The sequence below is a fragment of the Xiphophorus hellerii genome, chromosome 20 (genome assembly GCF_003331165.1).
Source record: "Xiphophorus hellerii strain 12219 chromosome 20, Xiphophorus_hellerii-4.1, whole genome shotgun sequence".
Lineage (NCBI taxonomy): Eukaryota > Metazoa > Chordata > Actinopteri > Cyprinodontiformes > Poeciliidae > Xiphophorus > Xiphophorus hellerii.
Window position 1 is genome coordinate 3,181,738 of NC_045691.1, and position 22,806 is coordinate 3,204,543.

The 22,806-nt window shown below is 42.7% G+C and overlaps 1 protein-coding gene across 2 annotated transcripts in view; it reads right to left on the minus strand.

Annotated features, from left to right (window-relative positions):
- The window catches only part of pcbp4 (poly(rC) binding protein 4), an 82,717-nt gene that overhangs the window by 18,676 nt on the left and 41,235 nt on the right, over window positions 1-22,806 (minus strand). For both annotated transcript variants that reach the window (XM_032548406.1, XM_032548407.1), the window contains exons 3-8: window positions 20,799-21,115; window positions 20,152-20,175; window positions 18,509-18,541; window positions 11,065-11,181; window positions 8,451-8,582; window positions 8,136-8,264 (exon numbers count right to left, since the gene is read on the minus strand). In XM_032548406.1, coding sequence (XP_032404297.1) covers window positions 8,136-8,264; window positions 8,451-8,582; window positions 11,065-11,181; window positions 18,509-18,541; window positions 20,152-20,175; window positions 20,799-20,924 — 561 coding nt within the window. In that variant the 5' untranslated portion in view covers window positions 20,925-21,115. The remainder of the gene's footprint in view (window positions 1-8,135; window positions 8,265-8,450; window positions 8,583-11,064; window positions 11,182-18,508; window positions 18,542-20,151; window positions 20,176-20,798; window positions 21,116-22,806) is intronic.

A 22,806-nucleotide genomic window follows, 5' to 3' on the forward strand; every position in this document is an offset into this window, starting at 1 on the left:
AGCTCACCTGCTCCGCAGCAAACAGCAGAGACGCACAGAGCGGCTGGATGATTCTCCTCCAGCAGAAAAACATGTTTCACCTGCTGGTAATTCAGAACCGTCTGCAGCATCGAAGCTCACAGGGAAATGAAATCAATTCAAACTAATCACATTTCTCTGATCTCAGCTGATCCAGACTGAAAAACCATTTTGCTCTTCCAGGTTTATGAACTTCTGTTCTTCCTGCTGAGTCTCTTTTCTGCCTTTAAATATAAATAAACTTGACTTTGTGCCACCGGTGGCAACATCCTCTAGCCTCCTCTACGTCCTGAAGTTTCTCCTCCTCTCCTAAAGCATAAAAACAAGAAATACTTGAATCCTGGTAATTGAATTAATCACCAGGATCTAAAGAATAAGGTCTGTGAATTTCTTAATGTTCATTAGAGATTTTTAAAAACAAAACATGAACCGAACTAACAGCAGGAACCCAACTGCAGAAAAGAAACAAATTCCTCAGATGTGAATCATTAATTTAGGAAAAATTGAAATAAACGTGAAAATAATAAGCCACATTTCCCTCCAGTTGTCATGTGAACTTTGAGCAAACTTTTAAAATGTTGCAAAAAAAAAAACAACAAAAAAGAAGAGAGTTAGTCGTGTTTCCATCTACAGGTTTGGAGAAAATCAACCAGGCTGCAAAACTTAGACGATTTCATCAGATGTTAAAAATGGCTGCAATAAACAGGAAGTGATGGATGAAAACTAGCCTGGAGCACAGAACGCTGAGAGTCCGCCAACCTGCCGGGGTTCGGACTTCCACATTTTCATAGTTTGGTGCCTCTGGTAAGGCACAGAGCCACCAGAGGATGAGACAGTTTGTCACATGTTTCCCTCAGTGTTGTATAAAGTACTGAAATCTCAGAGTCAAGTAAAAGTACAAGTACCTCTCCAGAATATGACTTTGGTAAAAGTCCAAGTCACTGACTGAAATGTTACTTGAGTTAAAGTCTTAAAGTATCTGAAACTTCTTGTACTTAAGTATGGAAATTACTGTAAAAATGGATGTACTCAAGTAATGTAATGAAAAGTACAAGTAAAAAGTAAAACAAAGCAAATGCAGTTTGAATGACATTTTTTATATTTTGGTAAACTTGTCAAATACACTTAAAATAATGTACACAACCAAGTGCAGGCAAAATTAAACCTGCTAATAGATATACCTGCAGGCATCATTTAGTTAAGAAAATTAGGTGCTTTACCTATAGCACAAGGTTAACTTAACCTGCTTTACAACTGAACCAGCTTCTTAGTATACCCTCCAGGACAGAAAATACAAAGTTTTTGTAAGCCTCAAGTTTTCCCTTCAAGTAAGGTCAGTGCTGAAAATGAGAAAAATAAATAGTACAGAAAATGCGGCCAACATGAAGAAAAAGAGCTGTTACGATTACTCTACTTCACAAATCAGTGAATCAGTCAATGCTACAGTCAGTAGGTGGTGCACACAACTGGTCATTATGCAAAAGAAAAAAGAATTGGGAGGGAAATGCAGCTTATTGGCATCTGTAAACCTGGTTTTGAACTTGCATGCCTTTCCTATATTTGTTAAATTTAGTCTAAATTGCTATCGCTATGGCTTCTGTCCCCCCTTGAACAGAGGAGTCTAGGTAGCCTGCTACAGTCAACATTAAGCCTAAGCTAAATACACCACGTGTGGAACTGAAACAATGCCAAACAAAGTTCATTTATGGTCAAGATTTCACAGTAGTGTCTAGTGACCAAGCTATAGTTACTGAAACAGGAGGATTATAACCATTTCATAAGACGTTACCTCGGTGGTAGGGTGACCAGACGTCCTCTTGTTCCCGGACATGTCCTACTTTTCAGACCTAAAAATCGTCCGGGATTTTGGTCAACTGCCTCAAAACACATTACAGCTTACAGTGCATTGTGATTACATTGCCACTCCGTTCCACTACTCCATTCCAGGTTCCTTTGTATGGCAAATTAATCACGCCCTTCTCCCCAAATCCAATCACGTTGCATTATGTGTGCGAGTGTGTGTCGGAAAAGTAAAGATAACACCCCCCCTATCCTCCCCCTCTCATCAAAGCTTAAATTGAGGTATTCAGCTGGATAATGTTCAGGTTGGCACCTTAACACTTGCTTGTCAACCTCTCTGGATGTCCACTCAAGGCATCACAATACCAAATTATTATTTTCTTTGCAGTTGTGAAACGTTTAAAACTTCCCATATTATTTCATTCCTCATAAATCATTTGCTGACTTAAACAAGCCACTCTAAAGAGAAAACTGTTCTCTGAATTTAGAAAACTAAAACTACATCAAAATCTTGCCTTATGCGATGATCATGACTTCTCTACTGTCAGACAGACCACAAAACAATCCTCACTCCCTCCTTGCATGAACTTCCTCTCACCTACTTTTCTTTCCAGCTTTTAGATAATTCATTATTTTTCATTTTGTTTACTAAATCATTTATTTATTTATCTATACTCTGTATCTTCAAAATCTTCTTTTTATTTTCTTTCTGTATTTGGTTGCTTAAGAGGAAAGGAGATCAGGCTTTTTCTGTTGTTGCTCCTCTTCTATGGAACAATCTACTTTTCCAAATCAGATCTGCCCACAGCCTGGATCATTTTAAATCGCTTCTTAAAACTCATTTTTATTCCTTGGCATTTAATTGAACTAGTGTTTTGATACTCTGTTTTTATTCATTTGTGTTATTGTCATTCTTGTGCAGCACTTTGGTGCAGTTTTATGCCTGTTTTTAAAGTGCTATATAAATAAATTTGACATTGCTTTTTTCTTATAACTCCTACCTGAGCTCCTCCCTGCTCTGCTGCCTGATCTGCTTCACTCTTCTTGCTCTCCTGTTTTATCCTAACTTTTCTGATTTCCTTCTTCTCTCTTTTTAGCTCCTCCATCCACTTTTCTAACTCACCCATTCCTTCACTACTCATATTTTTTTTGATTTGATTTTTGTTTTCTGTCATACTTCCACTCCTGCCGTTTGGTATGAGGACAAATACCTAGTGGTATTTAAATTCCTCCAAGTACATACACACTCACACACACACTTGGTATTACGGGTTTTTCAGTTTACGCGGACTCCGCCGTCCTTCTGTTACGGATTTTTCAGTCCTTCTGTTACCTATCAGTGCCTAGGATTCATGGGGTTTTACACCCCAAAGACCCTCAATCGTTCGCTCACTTTTTAATTTAAACGCTACTCACTTGTCCCCCCTTCACGGACGTCCCGTCAGCCGTTGGTTTCCAGCAGGCGGGTCGGAGACACAGTCCTGGAAAAGATGTGAGACTCCTAGGGGCCTGCCGTGGCCACGGTCTTCTGATGTCCGTCTCTCCCGCTGGAAACCGCAGGCGTATCGGACTCCAGCTTCGAAGGAGCAATTTATCCATCCATCTTCTTCCGCTTATCCAGGGTCGGGTCGCGGGGGTAGCAGCTTCAGAAGGGAGGCCCAGACTTCCCTCTCCCCGGCCACTTCTTCCAGCTCTTCCGGGGGAATCCCGAGGCGTTCCCAGGCCAGCTGAGAGACATAGTCCCTCCAGCGTGTCCTGGGTCTTCCCCGGGGCCTCCTCCCGGTGGGACGTGCCCGGAACACCTCACCAGGGAGGCGTCCAGGAGGCATCCTGACCAGATGCCCGAGCCTCAACTGGCTCCTCTGGATGTGAAGGAGCAGCGGCTCTACTCTGAGTCCCTCCCGGATGACTGAGCTTCTCACCCTGTCTCTAAGGGAGAGCCCAGCCACCCTGCGGAGAAAACCCATTTCGGTCGCTTGTATCCGCGATCTCGTTCTTTCGGTCATGACCCAAAGCTCATGACCATAGATGAGGGTGGGAACGTAGATCGACCGGTAAATCGAGAGCTTCGCTTTTTGGCTCAGCTCTCTCTTCACCACGACGGACCGGTACAGCGCCCGCTTGACTGCAGACGCTGCGCCAATCCGCCTGTCGACCTCCCGCTCCCTTCTTCCCTCATTCGTGAACAAGATCCCGAGATACTTGAACTCCTCCACTTGGGGCAGGACACCCCCCTGACCCGGAGAAGGCACTCTACCCTTTTCCGGCTCAAAAAAATGGCCTCGGATTTGGAAGCACTGATCCCCATCCCGGCCGCTTCACACTCGGCTGCGAACCGCTCCAGCGAGAGCTGCAGATCACGACCTGATGAAGCCAAAAGGACCACATCGTCCGCAAAAAGCAGAGATGAGATCCTAAGGCCACCAAATCGAATCCCCTCAACACCTTGGCTGCGCCTAGAAATTCTGTCCATGAAAGTGATGAACAGAATCGGTGACAAAGGGCAGCCCTGGCGGAGTCCAACTCTCACCGGAAACGAGCCCGACTTACTGCCAATGCGGACCAGACTCTGACACCGGTCATACAGGGACCTTACAGCCCGTATCAAAGGGCCCGGTACTCCATACTCCCGGAGAACCCCCCACAGGGCTCCCCGAGGGACACGGTCGAACGCCTTCTCCAAGTCCACAAAACACATGTAGACGAGTTGGGCGAACTCCCATGCACCCTCCAGGACCCTGCAGGGTGTAGAGCTGGTCCAGTGTTCCACGACCAGGACGAAAACCACACTGCTCTTCCTGGATCCGAGGTTCGACTATCCGACGGATAGTTTCCAGCAGGCGGGTCGGAGACACAGTCCTGGAAAGGATCTGTGAGACTCCTAGGAGCCTGCGGTGGTCACGGTCTTCTGATGTCCGTCCCTCCCTCTGGAAGCCGCAGATTTCTGCCTCTGCTCTCAAGCTACATCTGAGTCTAGCCCTGCTTTTGTGGTCGCTATTTAATGTTTTTTCGAAATTAAAATATCCAGGGTGGCACCCAATACCTCAAAGTCCCTGATTGGTACATTTTGATGAACGTTCTCCCAATTGTCTGAAATATATTTGATTTCTCTTCTTTAGTTTCTTCTTCCGGGGTCTGATTCTTTGTTTTGTCCATCTTTTCTTTGTCTTGTGGCTCAGCCTTTGAATTTTCTTCCCTTTCCCTGGCTTTAAGTCTGTCCATTTTTAATTTAAGTCCAGCAATTTCTTGAGTGAGCTCTTCGTTCACCTTGCCAATCCAGTACAACTGTTGCGATTTCTCTTTCATTGAATTGTTAAAATTTCTTTTATCGACCATTGTTCCCCATTGTATCTTCCTATTATGGGTGGACAAGGCTTTGCTTTCTGATTGTAGTTGTTCAATTGTCCCTTTAGCCTCGTCCAATTCACTATTCAAAGTCCTGAATTGTTGCTTCAAATAATCATTTTTGTTGACCAGCCTTTCATTCTCTACCTGCCAGGTATCTTTTTTCCTGGCATTCAGTCGCTCAATCTTCAGCCTCAGATCTTCGACAGTTTTCTGAAGCTTCTTGTTGTCTTTTGTAAGCTTCCGGCAGCTCTTCTCCAAACTTTCCACGTTCTCCAGCAATACATTTCGTCCGGCCATCGTTGAGTTTTGTTTGAGATTGAAGACTGCAAATGAATTTCTCTGTGGAATCTGGGAATATAAAGACAGGCGGCTGTGATGTCACAGACAGGATGAGTGACATCACAGCTTCACGTCAAAGCCACAAGAAGTCTGTTGGGTGAGGGGGAGGGAGAGGGGGGCGGATGTTGTTTTTTTTAAAACTTTATTCGCAGACACACTGTATAACGACAGAGTTATGCCTCATTTGTTCTGCCTCAAGAAAAAACAAATACAGATAAACATATTCAAGGTAAAGAAAAAGCTAAGGGTTCATTTAAAGCAATACAGATTTCAATTGTTTTATTTTCTGTAGCTCTTTTTCTGTCATCTTCATGTCGAATCTTCACATTCAAAGACAAACTCCCAGGATTTTCTGGTTTTTATTCATTTTTATTTTCCACAGATTGTGAGAACATCCCACCTTTAAATGGCTTGTTTTCCGGTAGAGAAGAGACATTAAAAAAAAAATTAAAGATAGGCAACAAGATTCTATGAAACAGTGTCATTGTTTTTATTGTTTTATACAGTGTTGTATAAAGTACTGAAATCTCAGAGTCAAGTAAAAGTACAAGTACCTCTCCAAAATATGACTTTGGTAAAAGTCGAAGTCACTGACTGAAATGTTACTTGAGTAAAAGTCTTAAAGTATTTGAAACTTCTTGTACTTAAGTATGGAAATTACTGTAAAAATGGATGTACTCAAGTAATGTAATGAAAAGTACAAGTAAAAAGTAAAACAAAGCAAATGCAGTTTGAATGACATTTTTTATATTTTGGTAAACTTGTCAAATACACTTAAAATAATGTACCCAACCAAGTGCAGGCAAAATTAAACCTGCTAATAGATATACCTGCAGGCATCATTTAGTTAAGAAAATTAGGTGCTTTCCCTATAGCACAAGGTTAACTTAACCTGCTTTACAACTGAACCAGCTTCTTAGTATACCCTCCAGGACAGAAAATACAAAGTTTTTGTAAGCCTTAAGTTTTCCCTTCAAGTAAGGTCAGTGCTGAAAATGAGAAAAATAAATAGTACAGAAAATGCGGCCAACATGAAGAAAAAGAGCTGTTACGATTACTCTACTTCACAAATCAGTGAATCAGTCAATCCTACAGTCAGTAGGTGGTGCACACAACTGGTCATTATGCAAAAGAAAAAAAGAATTGGGAGGGAAATGCAGCTTATTGGCATCTGTAAACCTGGTTTTGAACTTGCATGCCTTTCCTATATTCGTTAAATTTAGTCTAAATTGCTATCGCTATGACTTCTGTCCCCCCTTGAACAGAGGAGTCTAGGTAGCCTGCTACAGTCAACATTAGGCCTCAGCTAAATACACCACGTGTGGAACTGAAACAATGCCAAACAAAGTTCATTTATGGTCAAGATTTCACAATACAGTAGTGCCTAGTGACCAAGCTATAGTTACTGAAACAGGAGGATTATAACCATTTCATAAGAAGTTACCTCGATGTGTTTCTTCAAGTTGGACGGGGAGTTTTTGTAAGATAGAATTTCCATGTGACTGCTACTGATTGCGAGACTTGCTTTGTGTTTAATGGGAGAAGCGAAACAGGTGTATCCTAATTAAAAGTAAAGAAATCAAGAAATGGCAAAAAATGTGGAATGAAGATAAGAAAGGAAGAAGATTATATGAAGTACAAAAGTCAGTTTGAATTCGAAGCATTAATGAACGAAACAGAAGAGAAGAAATAATAATTAGTAGATTAAGAGTAGGTCATACCTACTTAAATGACATGCTTTATACAATAGGGAGGAAAAATAATGATAAATGTGAGAGATGTGGAGAGAAAGAAAATGTAGAACACATATTGATGAACTGTAAGTCAAATGAACTCGAAAGGGAAGAATTAAAGGGAATAGTTAGAAATATGGGGCATGAATGGAATCTTAAAGGTATATTAGGAAATGAAGGAAACATAACAGATATTCACAAATTAAGGAAAGCATTGTTTATTTATCTTAAGAATACAAAATTAAAAAGTAGAATTTAATAGATATGAAGTAATGCTTCTACACACTCATGTACAGTAGGTGGCGGTATGCACCTTAAAGTTGCTTGTGATCCGCCATAATAGAAAAGAAGAAGAAGAAGAAGTATCCTATTGGTGGTGATGAACAAGCCCAGGCAAGCAGGCTACGGACTTTGTTCGGTAGCCTACTTGCTACTTGCTAATCAGTAGGTGGGGTCAAAGCACTTGCGTTTCTCTCTCTCGCTTTTTTGTAACGAGTAACTAAACCACACATTGAAAATGTATCGGAGTAAAAGTACGCAATTAAGTTCGGAAATATAGTGAAGTAAAAGTGAAAGTCATCAAAAATTTTCATACTCCAGGAAAGTATGAAGTACTCCAAAATATACTTAAGTAAAGTAGTGAAGTATTTTTACTTCGTTACTATACAACACTGGTAGTGCATTAACTCTTTCAGGAAATTCAAAAACCACCTCAAGCGAGCGTAAAAACTTAGTTTGAACATTGCATCTGTCTCTTCTGATGCGATACTCTGTAATCTCAGTGATCGACCCTTGACCTTGACCCACCAGTCATCCCTGAATCAGAAATGATTTTATGAATGATTTTGTCTCCTGGTCCCATCAGGATCATGATGGAGCCTCAGGATGAAAACGTACCTCCAGGATTACCGTGCAGATCAGCTTCACACACTGGATGATGGCGTCCTGCCCTCCGGATATCGTCACCTCTCTCTCCGTGGAGTTGGGGAGAAGGTCGCCGGCCACCTGAACCTGCGCACCTGTTGTCTACACACACACACACACACACACACAAAACATGATTCACCTGGCTAGAACTTAGCACCAAGACTGACTGTGTGAACGTAGCCTGTCAATATTTCTGAATATGCCATCCTAGACCACCAGGTGGCGCTGTGTTTGTCTCACCTGTTCCTCCTGACATAAGCCTGCCTCTGATTGGTCCAGACTCACCTCTCTGATCTCCTTGATCTTTGACCCTCCTTTGCCGATGAGCGAGCCGCACTGGCTGGCCGGGATGACGAGCCGCAGCGTGACCGGAGGTTTGCTGGTCACCGTGCCGTTAGCTACCAGCGCCGCCAGGTCCTGAGGACAGACAGGAAGTCCGTCCATCAGTTCAACAGACATGGGCCTGGTCACCTCTGACCTTTAACCTGCTTCCTCTGGCTAAAGGACAGTCAGAGGTTCATGTTCATCTGGTAAAATCAGAGCTTGTGTTCAGTAAAAACCTCCAGACGACTGAAAGAACCTTAAAGTTTTCCAGGCTGGTATTAAGTCAAAGCACGAAATGCTGACGGAGTTAAAGCGTGATCAATAATAAAAAAATTATGCAATGAAAGGAGGAGATCAAAGACAAAGAGGAATTTAACTTTTCCTTCACATCTTAATGCAGAAACAAACGGCAGAAGTTGAGATTTATCAGCAGATTAGGGAACGAAAATGAAAAAAACTTCCTTCAGGATCGGTTGAAACAGTCCGATTGGATCAGGAGGAATCCAGATTTTCCTGAATGTTGTTCCAGTTTAACAGGAAACCAGTTCAGCACAGAGACTGGGACCCATGGAAAGTTTATTCTGATCACGTTGTTCTGGCCGGCCCAGACCACGCAGCGCCGCCGTTTTCACTCCGCCTCCATTTAATTGATTGGGCCAATCGCATTAAGAGCTGCAGATCCGGGCCGTTATTTATTACCCGCTTAATTAAAGAAAGAGGCCGGACCGGACAGGAGGCGGGGGCAGATAAATTAAAACCCCAGCGAACGACAGAAGTCCTGCTGATTAAAAAACGAGTAAATTTAGAACGAGGGATCATTTAGAGGTGAAGACGAGACGGAGGAAAGGAGAGAGGATGGAGAAAAAAATAACTTTCATGCTTTTAGTTCATGTTGGCAAAGAAAAAGATTAAACAGGAAACAGCTGAAGTCCACAGAACCAGACGGAACCAGCCAGAACCAGTTAGAACCAGACGGAACCAGTTAGAACCTGCACTGGGAGCTGGCAGCTCCATCAGAACCAATTTTTCTGGACCGAACCCACTGGGTCGGAGGAGAGAGAAACAGCAGCCATGTTGATGACATCACTGACAGGAAGGAAATCCACAGCTGATTTTAGAGGTGAGATCAGCTGAGACACCCACCCACCCACCCATCCATCCATCCATCCATCCATCCATCCATCCATCCTGCAGCTCTCTGCTGTTCTCCAGACGTTCTGAACGTTTTCCTCTGCATGTTGGCTGCTTTAGTTTCTGCTCCATCTCTGAGGTTAAACTCCGCTCACCCTGCTGCTGCTCACCCTGCTGCAGCTCACCCTGCTGCAGCTCACCCTGCTGCTGCTCACCCTGCTGCAGCTCACCCTGCTGCAGCTCACCCTGCTGCAGCTCACCCTGCTGCTGCTCACCCTGCTGCAGCTCACCCTGCTGCAGCTCACCCTGCTGCTGCTCACCCTGCTGGATAACATATCTTATCATGGAAAACTCACTGTGACATCACAATTCTTCATTTTCAGGGTTAAAAGTCATAATCAGCAGGCAGAGATCAGCTGAGGGATGCAGAGGCTCTGAGGAGAAATCAGGAAAACTTCACTCTCACACCTTTAATCCCCTGATCACTCTCACACCTTTAATCCCCTGATCACTCTCACACCTTGTCTTTATAATCTCTCCATTTTCCTCTCATTAACTTTTCATAACAGCTGATCTTTCTTCCTCTTCATCGTCCGTCTCTCTCTTCTTCTTAAGTCCCAGCTGCCGCCTGCTCAGCGCTCTATGAAGCTCTCCGCATCGATCCTCCGCTCTCACTTCATCTTATTCACACCCATCAGCAGCTCTCAGATGATTCTGCACCCAGCAACACGGTTCTGGACCAGGTTCTGACCCGCTGCATTTAAAATCATCTCAAACAGAACCCCTAACGACAGAAGAGTCATTTTATGAAGCATTTCTCAACTAATTCCAGCTAAAATCAGCCGTTTCATAGCAATATTGTTAGCTAAAACTGTCTAGAGCTAATGATGTTACCCTGAGCTAACATCATTAGCTCTAGTTAATGATCTTAGCTCCTGCTAATGGCATTAGCTATAGCGTCATTGGCCCAGTATGCAGAGCGCAGGTGATAAAATGTCGACTTCCATAGGTGAAAAATAAAATATAGTCTTTGAAGCAATTATGAGTTTTTATATTTCACAAACAAAAACTTTAAAGCTAACGGAGAAAATGATAACATATCCAACTAGTCATTAATGACTTTAATACTTTTGGAAGGTGCTGTAACTAAATAAGTAATAAAATCTTATTTTTATGTTTGTAGGTTTTCATATCCTTATGGGAACCTATTTCTGTCTACAGTGTGGGGTTATGGGGACCATTGTTCCTTGTGGGGACATTTTCTTGGTCCCCATGAGGGAAATTGTTGTTTTTGGGTTAGTGGTTAGATATGTGATGGTTGTAGAAATTAATGGAAGTCAATGTGAAGTCCCCACAAGTGATGAAAACACAACTGTGTGCGTAGGGGTGGGCCTGTGTGTGTGTGTGTGGGTGGGCGTGTGTGTGTGTGTGTGTGTGTGTGTACCTCCTCCAGTTTGAAGGTGATCATGGTGAAAGCTCGGAACACGCAGTCTGTCGGACCGGTGATGGTGATGATCCTCTCCGGACAGGAACCCTCAGAGATGTTGATCCTGGCGCCGCTCTGTCGGGTCGAGAAGAGATGGAGAGAAATGGGGAGGGGCAGGGGAGGAGTAACAAGGTGGGGATTTTTTGTTTTTGGGAATTAGGGAGGACAAAGAACAGGGAGGTCAGGGAGGAGAGACAGGAGATGATGATAGTTATGCAAGGAAAAGGAATCACAGAACAGGAGCAGGACGGATGATGGATGGATGGATGGATGGATGGATGGATGGATGGATGTTAATGGATACATGGAAGAGAGAAAAATAACATTAGTGGGAGGAAGGGAAATACGAGAAGTCAGAGGAGAAGAGTTACTTCTTCCTCACTATCTAAGAGACGTTGCTCCATCGTAAAGGAGCAGAGAGGGACTGGAAGGAGGGAGGGAGGAAAGGAAGGGAGGAATGAAGGAGGGAGGAATCATTCAGGAAGATTTAAATGATGGCAGATGGACAAAGATATGATTCAGTCCCAGGAAAGGGAGAGAAGAGATTTATTGACGGAAGAGGAGAAGGAAGAAGGGATGGAAGTAGGAAGGAAGGAGTGAGGAAAAGGATCAGGAGGAGAGGAGAGAGAGAAGGCAGTGCAAACATTTGAGGAGAAATAAGAGAAGATATAGAAAAGGTGCAGAAACAACCATATGGAGGAGGATGGAGGAGCTGAGGAGGGAAATTATAGATAAACAGAATGGATTAAAGTTCAGGAGAGGATTACACCGACGGATCCCCTTCGATCAAGTTCTGGTTCGGCTCGGTCAGGAAACCCAACACACGCTGACCTGAAGGAACCAAACTTTGGGTTTCTTCCATAAACCATTTCTTTATGGTTTCTTTACCCGACCCATAAAGAAACCAAACAAACACCGACCCAAAGAAACCAAACACACCGACCCATAAAGAAACCAAACACACACCGACCCATAAAGAAACCAAACACACACCGACCCATAAAGAACCCAAACACACCGACCCAGAGAAAGAAATGCTAATGGAACTGAAAGTTTCTCCTTCCTGTCTTTATCAACTCAAACCCTCTGAATTGTTCCTGCTTTGCAGAGAAGCTGAACTTTAAGCTTTGCTGTAGAAACCATTTTTACCTCCACAGGTTCCATGAGTGAGAAATAGTTTCACAGTGTTTCCTCACCTTTTTAATGCACATCTTGTTAGATGCAGTCTGTTCCCATGACAACCTCCAGTTCAGAGGTCTCCTGTGTTTTGGTCTGAAGGGAGACATTGGTTCCATTTAACTCCTAAAAGTCCAGGATGGAGAAACTGCAAACAGTCAATCAACTCTTCCTCCATTAGCTGCTGAAATGAACTCAGTCTGAATTTAAAGCAGAAACTGAGAGCAAAGCAGACGTTTAGATCCCTGCCTCTCATTTCCATCCAATCATCATGTAAATTTTCTTTGAACTTTAAAATGCAAAAGTTAAATTGGTAAATGTTTGCTATGTCAGAACTAATTTAGTAAATCTGTTTCTATCTCCCTTTTAGAACCTCAAGCAAGCACAAAAAATGTTATGCAACATTGACGACGTTATTTTGAATTTTGCCATTTCCATCAACCGTTTCTATTGCAATACTTCAAATCTGTATAAAAAATGTTGATGGAAACATGGACAGAGCTTCAGGGTTTAATAAAAACCTGCAGTGTTTCCGTGTCCACATGACAGTCCGCAGCGACCTGCGGTTTGAAACCTTCAGGATGAACGTCGCCTGCTTCAGACTCGCACAAAAACCACAAAAGTTTAAAGACACGTGGAAACGGGCCAGAAGGAATGTTAGAACCTCAAAGATTTATCTGCAGCTTGCAAATAAGTTACCTTAGTGGACCAATTGACCAATTGACCATAACGACCCTATTGGTGACCTTAGTAACTCAGTCAGTGTGGTTTTTCTGAGCCGGTTTCTTCAAGCGATGATGGAAGATGAATTTATGGATCAGGTACAATTCACCTGATGAGGATTTCATTGTTCCTGCTACCCGTCTCCTGTTTTTGATCGACTCCAGAGGAACTGGAACCTGATGGTTCTCCGTCCAGCTCCCCCACTCGTTCCTCCCCAGTGTTCCCAGTTTGCTGTTTGTGTGTGACGCTTGTCTTCATCACTCTTGATTTGGAGCGCAGTGAGGACGGACGGCCATGTCATCCAACTGGATTACTGAGCTCTGCTCTGGTTATTAGGGCGCCATGCTGCCAGCGTCCGGCTTCTTGCTGCTCCAGATGTGTGCAGACATCTCTGTTTGTGGAGCGGAGATGAAGAACAGCAACCTGACAGTAATGCTTCCTCTGACTTGATGAAGACGGACATCGTCTTCTCTTGTTTGCGTGCTTCCCTGTTTACCGAAACATCCGCTCCTGCAGGCTGGAACCACGAGGAAGAGCTGTTTTTATGTGAAGCTTGCTTGAGAAAATTAATAGTATTTTGTGTTTTTAGTTTGAGTTTAGATAAACAGCATCAGAGAGACGAAGGCTGCAAGTTGCAGGGATAAAAAAGAGCAACTTTGAAATGAGGTGAAAGCGTATCTTAAGGTGTTTTTTGTCCTTGAGGAGAAAATATCTATTTAAATATTCATGCTTCCTGTCAGGCTGAAATAACCGAGAAAAACAATCTGCTCTCATTTCATCTGCCGCTCCCAGATTTAAATCCTCAGTATGCCACACGTCTTTTAAAAAGAGCCTGCTCCAGTTGTCCTTTATCTTGTTATCTGTTAGTTTGTTTTTTAATCAGTTCATAGTTTTGTAGTAAAATAACTTCCTGGCTGCAACATTAACAGAATTTGAGCTGAAATCATGAAGACGGCCATCTGAGTTCACCTGCGGATAACAACACTGAGGATAAAGGAGCCTGGTGAAAACTCTAAATCCCAGAATGCACTGCACCAGTCACAGTTGATGTCAGAGGACCAGAGTCTTTAAATCCAGACAGAAAACATGACAGCTGCTCAAGATCACATATTAGTTTATCAGTAAATGTTTGAGTTCTTAGATATTTGCTTTAAATTAGAAATTTTCAGCTTTTGTTTTTAAAATTTCAGGGTTTTTTAACGCATATCTGATGTGCCAAAACTTTCTCCAGCTGAACAGAAACAAAACTGAAGTTATTATTTTTGGACCTAAAGAGGAACAATCTAGAGTTATAGATCTAGAGTCAATGCACAGCTTCAGTTATTACAACTGAAAACCAGCGATCAGGCCTGAAACCTGGGATTAGTGATGGACTCTGACCTGAACCTCCAGAGCCACATAAAGACAGTTACAAAGTCGGCCTTCTATCACCTGAAGAACATTTCCAGGATTAAAGGACTAATGTCTCAGCCAGATCTAGAGAAACTCGTCCATGCGTTCATCTTCAGTCGTATTGATTATTGCAACAGCGTCTTCACAGGTCTGTCCAACAAATTAATCAAACAGCTGCAGCTGAGCCAGAACGCTGCTGCTGGCGTTCTGACTAAAACCAGGAAGATAGAGCACATAACACCAGTTCTAAAGTCCCTCCACTGGCTCCCTGTAGCTCAAAGAATAGACTTTAAAATACTGTTGTTAGTTTACAAATCACTGAATGGCTTAGCACCACAATACATTAAAGATCTGCTGTTGTTGTATGAACCTTCCAGACCTCTCAGGTCTTCCGGTTCTGGTCTGCTCTGCATCCCCAGAACCAGAACCAAACGAGGAGAAGCAGCTTTCAGCATCTATGCACCACGAATTTGGAACAAACTTCCAGAAAACTGTAAAACAGCTGAAACACTGACTTCTTTTAAATCTCAACTGAAAACCCACCTGTTTAGAATTGTATTTGAAATGTAATCAATTACAAATTTATTGATGTAACTTGACTTAATGATTGATTCTATATTGCATTGTGATTCTGTGTTTGTTATGATGTAAAGCACTTTGAAATGCCTTGCTGCTGAAATGTGCTATACAAATAAAATTTGATTGATTGATTGATTGATATCTTGTAATGTCTTGTAGGTTTTCTTTACCTGTTTTTTTTCTGTACAGCAAATTTAAACTTTTGTTTGATTATTGTTCATTTTTTCTCCTTTTCATCTGTAGAATAACTTTTTCATACATGATCGTCTGCAGACACGGAGGCTGACGATCCTGGTTTATTGAGCCGTTTATGTTCAGTAAATATGAAGCACCACAGTAAAACAAGTCGCAAAACCAGAAATGGAGAAAAAACATACATTTCTGAAAGAAATAGAGACTCTCATCTTTTGCTTAATATATCAGGTGAAGTCATGAAGAAATCCCTCCATGCTTTACAGCTTCCAGGTTTTAAAAAGGTAAACTTTGTGTTTGAATTCAGCTTGTTTGCAGAATAAATCAGAGCCGTTTCTGGGACTGGAGGAAACTCACAGCTGACTAACACACCGACCTGGCCGGCTATCCACACCTTCAGCTGTTGGTTTCTGCCAATAAGATGAAGGTTTGAAAGCAACACATGGCTACTTTGCTTTGGCCTGAGAGTAAATGAACCCAACAGTCTGTTGCAGACTGCATGCAGGGAGGCTGGGATTTGAACCCAGGACCTTCGGTTTGCAAGGCAGACGTTTATTTCAGTGTCTAACTAAATATTCTACGTCGTTCCTGTTATTTAAACTTGGCAGAAGAAGCTGATTCAGGCACGCTTTCAGCTTGAAACAACTTTCATGATGTATTTGCTCTCATATCCTTTGACTGTTAATTTAATTTTTTCATGAAATAACTTTTCCTATCTGGGGAGCATGCAGCGTAAATAACATTTACACATTTCATTCATGATTAATTCATGTTTCTGGGGTAAATTGATGTTAGAACCTCAGATTGTTAGCAAGAGGAAGACTGTTGTTTGTGTGGTTTAGATGTAAATATGCTGTTTTTACAGTGCATGTTGAGCTGACTGAGCGTCGCTGCAGACGGATCATCTCAGCTTTGCAGCCGCTGCTCAGAGACTCTCGGCATCGTTTGCTCCGGTACGTGAAACCTTGGTATTCACAGCAGGCGTGCAGCACATCGTCAGTCACCGGTAAGTTCTGCTTTCACCGAGATGAATGCAAACCACTTCAACTTATCGATTCCAGTGTTTAAGTATTCATCCAGCTGCAGCTGCAGCCTGATTGCAAATAAATGTCTTCTGAGGCGATGCGAGCGCGGCGGCTGATCAAGGAGGCGTTATAGAAATAAACATGATGCGGCGCGATGCGGCTCATGTTGCTGCTTCTAATGGAAATACAGCTGCACTCATTGGTTAGTTTGATAAGTTAACAGGAAGTGGAATCAGTGATGCTGAATGTTTGATGAAAAGCACAAGGTTACAGACTCCTGGTTGATGTTTCACATTAACAAAAAGTAAATATTAGATTTTTTTATCGTATAGAATTTGCTTTTTGTATTTTTCCACTTTGTTTTCCTGCATCAAAAACAAACCTGGAGTTTTGCTTTGATTCTTTCATTCATGTTTGAGAAATCCCTTAATCTCCATTGAACCAAACTTCTGCTTTACAGAGCATTCATCAGCTGTGTTTCACCCATTCAGCTCCTTCAGACTAGCCAGCAGCAATTAGCAAACATCTGCAGAGCTCATTATAGGAGCTACGTCTCAGAGTAACACTGGTAAAAATGTTAAAGGGTTAATAGAGGAGCCATGTTGGGATGACATCATGAAGTCGGAGCTTCAGAAAGAGCAGGAGATTCTTACAGAGACAGAGGCCCAATTTCAACCCGTTAAATTACAAAGTAATGTTTCTTTTAAGCCATATTTGTTGTTGTACAAAGGATTTTTAAGAACTGAAGGCAACATAGTTACTGATTGTGCTATAAAATGTGCCTATGTGACTGGAGAACACATAGTATCCCCCCATTTCCTATTTCCTTAAAGTGAGAAAGAGAAAAGATATTCACCCTAAAGCCTAATAACTACTTGTTTCATCCTCATGTCTGTAATGAATCTTCAACGTCTGTCTTGTCTTGTCCACCTGCTTTAACATTTCCAGACCGGTTGACCTTTGACCTGACATCAAGGTCCCGTCAGTCCAGATTTGGAGAAAATGATGTTTCTGGATGAAACTTTGAGCCCTGAGTGCTTTATTATTACAGACTGACCTGAAGCCGCGATCTCAGATGAGTTCAGAGTTTACAAACTAAATCTGGGACGTATTTGGTGTAAAAGTTAAAGTTTCAGGAGGCTAACTTGTAGCATTTAGCTGCGACTGCAGAGAATAATTACAAAGTGCTGAGGTAAGCAAAGTTTAAGCCCCGCCTCTTTTCTCACTGAGCCGACCTGCTGGGAAACAAGTTCACCTCCAGTCGAGTTTGGAGCAAATAACCAAATAATGATTCACAGCAGGTATCGCATGGCACTGATCTCTGTTACCATGACAACCAAGATTAATCTACAGGCTCTTATATCTGCAGATGCATATGCATGTCTTCATATTTATAATTTTCTCCTCCAATTTTAACTCTCAGCTGAACAGAAGAACAGATGTAATTTTAGTTTAAAGCCAGATGAACTTCACCTCAGTCGAGGAGCTTCAGAGGACTGACCTCTGACCTCTGACCTGTTCTTCCTGATGACAAACTGTTCCTGCATCCATCAGACACTTTCAGCAGATTGGACTGAGTCTCTAACAGATTTTATTAGAAGTTTTGAGCTCATGTCTAAACTTTGTTTTATGATTTTATGAATGTAAAGTAAAACACAAACAGGAAAAACTGCATTGTGGGAAAAAAATCTCTTCTTTAAAAGCTGTTAATATTTCCCAACTTTCTACTTTTTATAATCCGGTTTTAGTCTGATTTACCAATTTTTGTCTCTCTTACATGGAAGCTACTGCAAAGAGAGAAGGCAGACATGCCACAGGGAATTACACACACACACTCATGCCCACGCACACCCACACACCCACACACACACACACACACCCCCACACACACACACACACACCCCCACACACCCCCACACACACACACACCCACACCCACTCACACCCACAAAGCTCCTGTCAGCTCGGCGTGTCCACATTATGTTCTGCAGAATCACAGCAGGAGCTCTTAAATACTGAACACCTTCAATTATTCCTGTTTCCATTTGTAGAACCAATACAGATCGAGCTTTGTGGCCCGTCTGAGCGCGCTCACTGACAGAACCGACAACCGGACCTTTCCGGGACCCAACAGAATCTGTGATGATGCTGGATCCAGCTGATTAGAGGAGATTAAGCTAAACCCTGCGACTTGTCGCGGTGTCAGCGAGGACGGGCAGGGCGGCGGTAATTAGCCCAACACATGCAGGCTGCTTATGAAGGCTTGTCGTGGATCAGCAGGAGAGGATGAGGAGGGGAGATGATGAAGGTCTTACCTCTTCTCGTATTCTCTTCACGGTTTCTCCTTTCTGCAAAGAGAAGAGGAACAAATGACATAAATATCCTGACAGGCTTCAGGGACGAGTGTTGAAAGAGGAGCTCAGAAATAATAAAGGTTTAATAAAATTCATCTGTTCAGACGGATTCTCTGTATGGAAGATAAAATGTTCGTGTGTGACTGAAAACCAACCAGGCTCATGTTTTAATCACTGAATCAACTTTGATCTGTTACCTTCACGCTGCTGAAGGGAAAACCTTCACATATGATCCATATTTAGGCAGTTATTGATGAACCATGTAGTTCATTAGTTCAAAAACTAGAGCTGGGAATCTATTGAAATTTTAATCAAGTTAACTGAAGGGTCTGTAATGAACTGATTGCAATTAATCGAAAACCATATGCTGACAAAATGAGCAACATTTTTAATTCAAAAATGCTTTTTGCTGCTAAATTATTGGATAAATAGAATATGAACTCAACAGCAAACATATTTATTGTTTCAGGAAGTCCTGATCATTCATGTAGCTTCTCTAGAAATGTGGATGCTAACATTAGCATTAGCTTCTACATGTTTAGCACTGAGATGCTGTTTTATGTTGAGTTTTTCTCGGTTCATCGATGCTTCCGGCCTCCTGAACCTGGATGCCCTGCAGCAGTTTTCCTTAAACTCCAACCTGCCAACAGGTTGAGAGTCCGACTCCGACATAAAAATGAGCTCCGAGAGCGGGAACACACTGAGGAGTAAAAAGGTCCATGTTGTAAACAAGCAGAGGAAGAATCTGCAGTTCTGTTTCTGTTTGGTCTTAACGAACCACGCTCTGCTCTGCTTCAGGCTTTAGAAAATCAGGCCTGAAAACGAGGAGAATCCCAACATCTGCTGCAGGAAATCACCTGAGAGAGGCTTCAGGAGAATTTCCTGTAATATGTAGGAATAATTGTGCCTGCACGTCTCGTTCTCTGCGTGTTCGGGAGCAGCTTCCTCAGAGAGACGACAGCCTGACTGGAAACCTGACACACCATTAAAGAGCGTTTCACACCAACTTCGTGCCGTAGAATCAAACTGAACGGCGCTCAGATCTGCAGCTTTAACAAGCCAAAAGGAGGAACGTTTCCTGTTATCCTGGTTTTCCATTCGCTACACAGATTCCATGATGTGGTCCTGATATATCTCAACAGAAATCCTGCCTCACCAGGATGGCAGTGGCTCAGTTTCCACTGACTTTAACATTTAGAATTACAAAAATAACTTCACCAAATGGAAACATGGCTATTTAAAAAAAGTTACGTTTTTGGATAGAAGGTTTTTGTGCTAGGATGAGATGGCTTTATGGCTGTAATAAAATCAGTGTATTCACAAAAGAAAAACTTTTTTATATCACACAAGTCACATGATCAACAACCGGATATTACTACTGGCAGAAAAGATGAAGAAGACAGGAAGTGGTAGGAGGAGGATGGTGCAGCATGTTTTTTAATAACATATCATTAGAAAGTATTTAAATTGTGTTTCTTACTTAATGGAAAAACCTCACCTGCGTTTTTTGACATTAGCGGAATATTAAAGTTTTCTGCATGTAATGGAAACGCAGCTGCTGTTTAGCTTGCTGACTGTGAAGGAAACAGCCGTCAGGAACTCACCTTTCCAATAATACTCCCAACTTCCTGTGTAGGAAAGAAAAACAAGCAGTTAGAAAAGATTCTGTTCAGCCTGGATTTGTGTTCACTCCAGCAGCACCGGGTTCATGTAAGCTAGCAGGAGGCGTTCCTTCAGGACGACCCTGGACCAACGCGCTCATCCAGGGCCGGCCCAAAACTTTTTGGGGCCCTAAGCAGATTTTCATTTGGGTCCCCTCATAACAAGGTGCTTCATCATTCCTAAGCTAGTCTTTGTGTGCAACAGAGCTGCTATCATTATTTAGCATTATTTGTGATTAGCTCAGTGTTTTTATGATTAATGATTTTAACCTTACAGAAGTAGCAAACAAAAAAAATTGGATTTTGAGATGCAGAGTTATTTAAATATTCCAAATTATTTTGATTCCAACACTAGATTTACAGTAAACAAGTTTATATTTCCTTAACAGTGACAGCAGCCATCAACAGGCAGAGAGTAACAACCTCAAAATTACTATAGAAAATGTTTTTCCATGTGTAATAGCATTTGGTTTGAATATTATTTTAAATATATTATCATGCTAGCGTGGGCTCTTGGGGGCCCCCTGGTGGTGTGGAGCTGTTTAACTCTCTTATGCCTGGGGCCGGCCCTGCTCTCATGGATTCTTTACCTTTCCGTGCATGAGGAGGCGAAGCGTGAGCGTGACCGCCATGGCCCCGTCTCCAAACTCCTGTTCACAGCTCATGGTCCAGGCGGCGGCGGCGTGGTGGGCGGAGTCTGCCGCTAAGAAACGCATGAAGGTTCAAGGCGCCAAGGCGAGAGGAGCTGAGCAGAACACCACGGGGAACCTCTGAAGAACCCGCTGAGGAACAATGGAAAGCCCCGGAAAAACAACGGCTGGGTTCCAGGTCTGGATGATGGAACTGGACTGGTCAGACTGGTCAGACTGGTGGAAGGGGAAGTATCGTTTTTATCCCGTTTCTTGTTCTGTAGGAAGCAGAAAGAAAAAAAACCCTTCAGATTATTTAGATTTTCCTTCTGTAGAGAATAAAATTCAGTTCAGCCAAACAGCTTGGTGCATTGCTGCCACCTTCTGGTAAGAAGGGAAAAACCTGCTACCAAGTCAAAGACCTGGTTCAGGCCCAGTTCAGCGCAGGTTTATCATCAACATGATCGACAACGAACACCAGGATGTTGCTGTAAAAACAAAAAGGTTTTAGGGTCTGAAATGTAATTTATGTGTGATTAGTAAATTAGTGAAGTCAGTACAGTGTTTGCCAGTCTTAGCTGTTATTTTCACAGTTTGACTTTTTTCTCACAAATATTCATGCACAAGTTGTTGAAAATTTCTGTGAATCCAACTGTTTTTAAATCACTGCAGTTGTAAATTTGCCGACTGCAAAGTCTCTTCTTAATCTTTTTATTATATTTTATTAGCACGCTTCCATCTGCCTGTCGCTTTGCTGCTGGTACGTCTGGATTTCTTTACTTTAAAAAAAATAAAGGCTGGTTCTGTTCTGTTGCCGGTTGGATCCAATCTGGTGCAGCAGATTCACCAGAAGCCATGAATGTAACTTCTGGTCAAATTGTATTTCTACTGCAGAAACTGTCAGCATTTCTTCTGTCTGCCACTAGAGGGAGCAAAACATGTTTGTAGGCTGGAAATGGTTGTTAGAAAGTGAAAGTGAATCCAGAAGCTCAGGTTTCAGCCTCTGGGCCGTTGGTCCCAGTTTAAGACCAGTATGAACTGGTTTGCTCCCAGTGTGCTGGGAGTTTAGACAACATTCCCAGTTAAATCTCCTCTGGTGTGAACCCCGCCCAGTGTGTTTGGTTCTGTTGCAGTAACGTGGAAATGACCAGAGTTTGAGCAGTAGCTCATGAGCTAACAGGGAGCGGAGCGTGGAAAGCGCCTGAATGAAAAAAAGAAAAAGCTGTCGGCCATTGAAATGCCACTCAGCTGTGAAGACTCTTAAGCTTCTCCTTTTACACAAAGAAGGTAGAAACAAACAAATAAAACCGGCAGCCATTGCTGCGCGCTAATGAGAAGCTGTCTGTGGTTTGCATGCAGCCTATGGGTGTGTTGGTGTGTGTGGGTGGGTGGGTGTGTGTGTCCCACGCATCATGACTTCCTTTGATCATTTTCCCAGGAAGCTGCTGACATTTCCTTGAGCATCTGTGATTTTATGCTTCGTGTCTGAAAGTCTGTCCTTCAGGCGTCTGTCTCTATGCCAACCGGGATCCTTGGTGGCATTAAGGTGTGCATGTGAATACAGACATTCATGAAGAGATTTCTGCTTCATACCAAGTCAGCTTCAGGTGTGTGTGTGTGTGTGTGTGTGATGGAATTGTATTGATTGCATTGAGCCGTATGTATCCATCTCCATTTGTGCTGAGAGCGTCTGCTTCTTCCAGCCTCATAAAAAATACAGAATCTGAACCAAAGTAGGTCAGCATGCAGGCTGTCTGGCACGCGAGACGAGCAGCTTCTCATGACGACGCGTCTCTCTCCGTCTGACTGGAAACCACGGCGCTTAACGACGGCAACAGCAGCGAGCTAACGGATCGGCTCAGCGTTCAGATACGTGGATGTGTGTGAGCGCTTCGTTACTTCAGGTACCGAAAAAGATTCATTTAGTTTTCCGCTGCAACCTGTGTGTGAGAGAGATGTAAATCCAGAA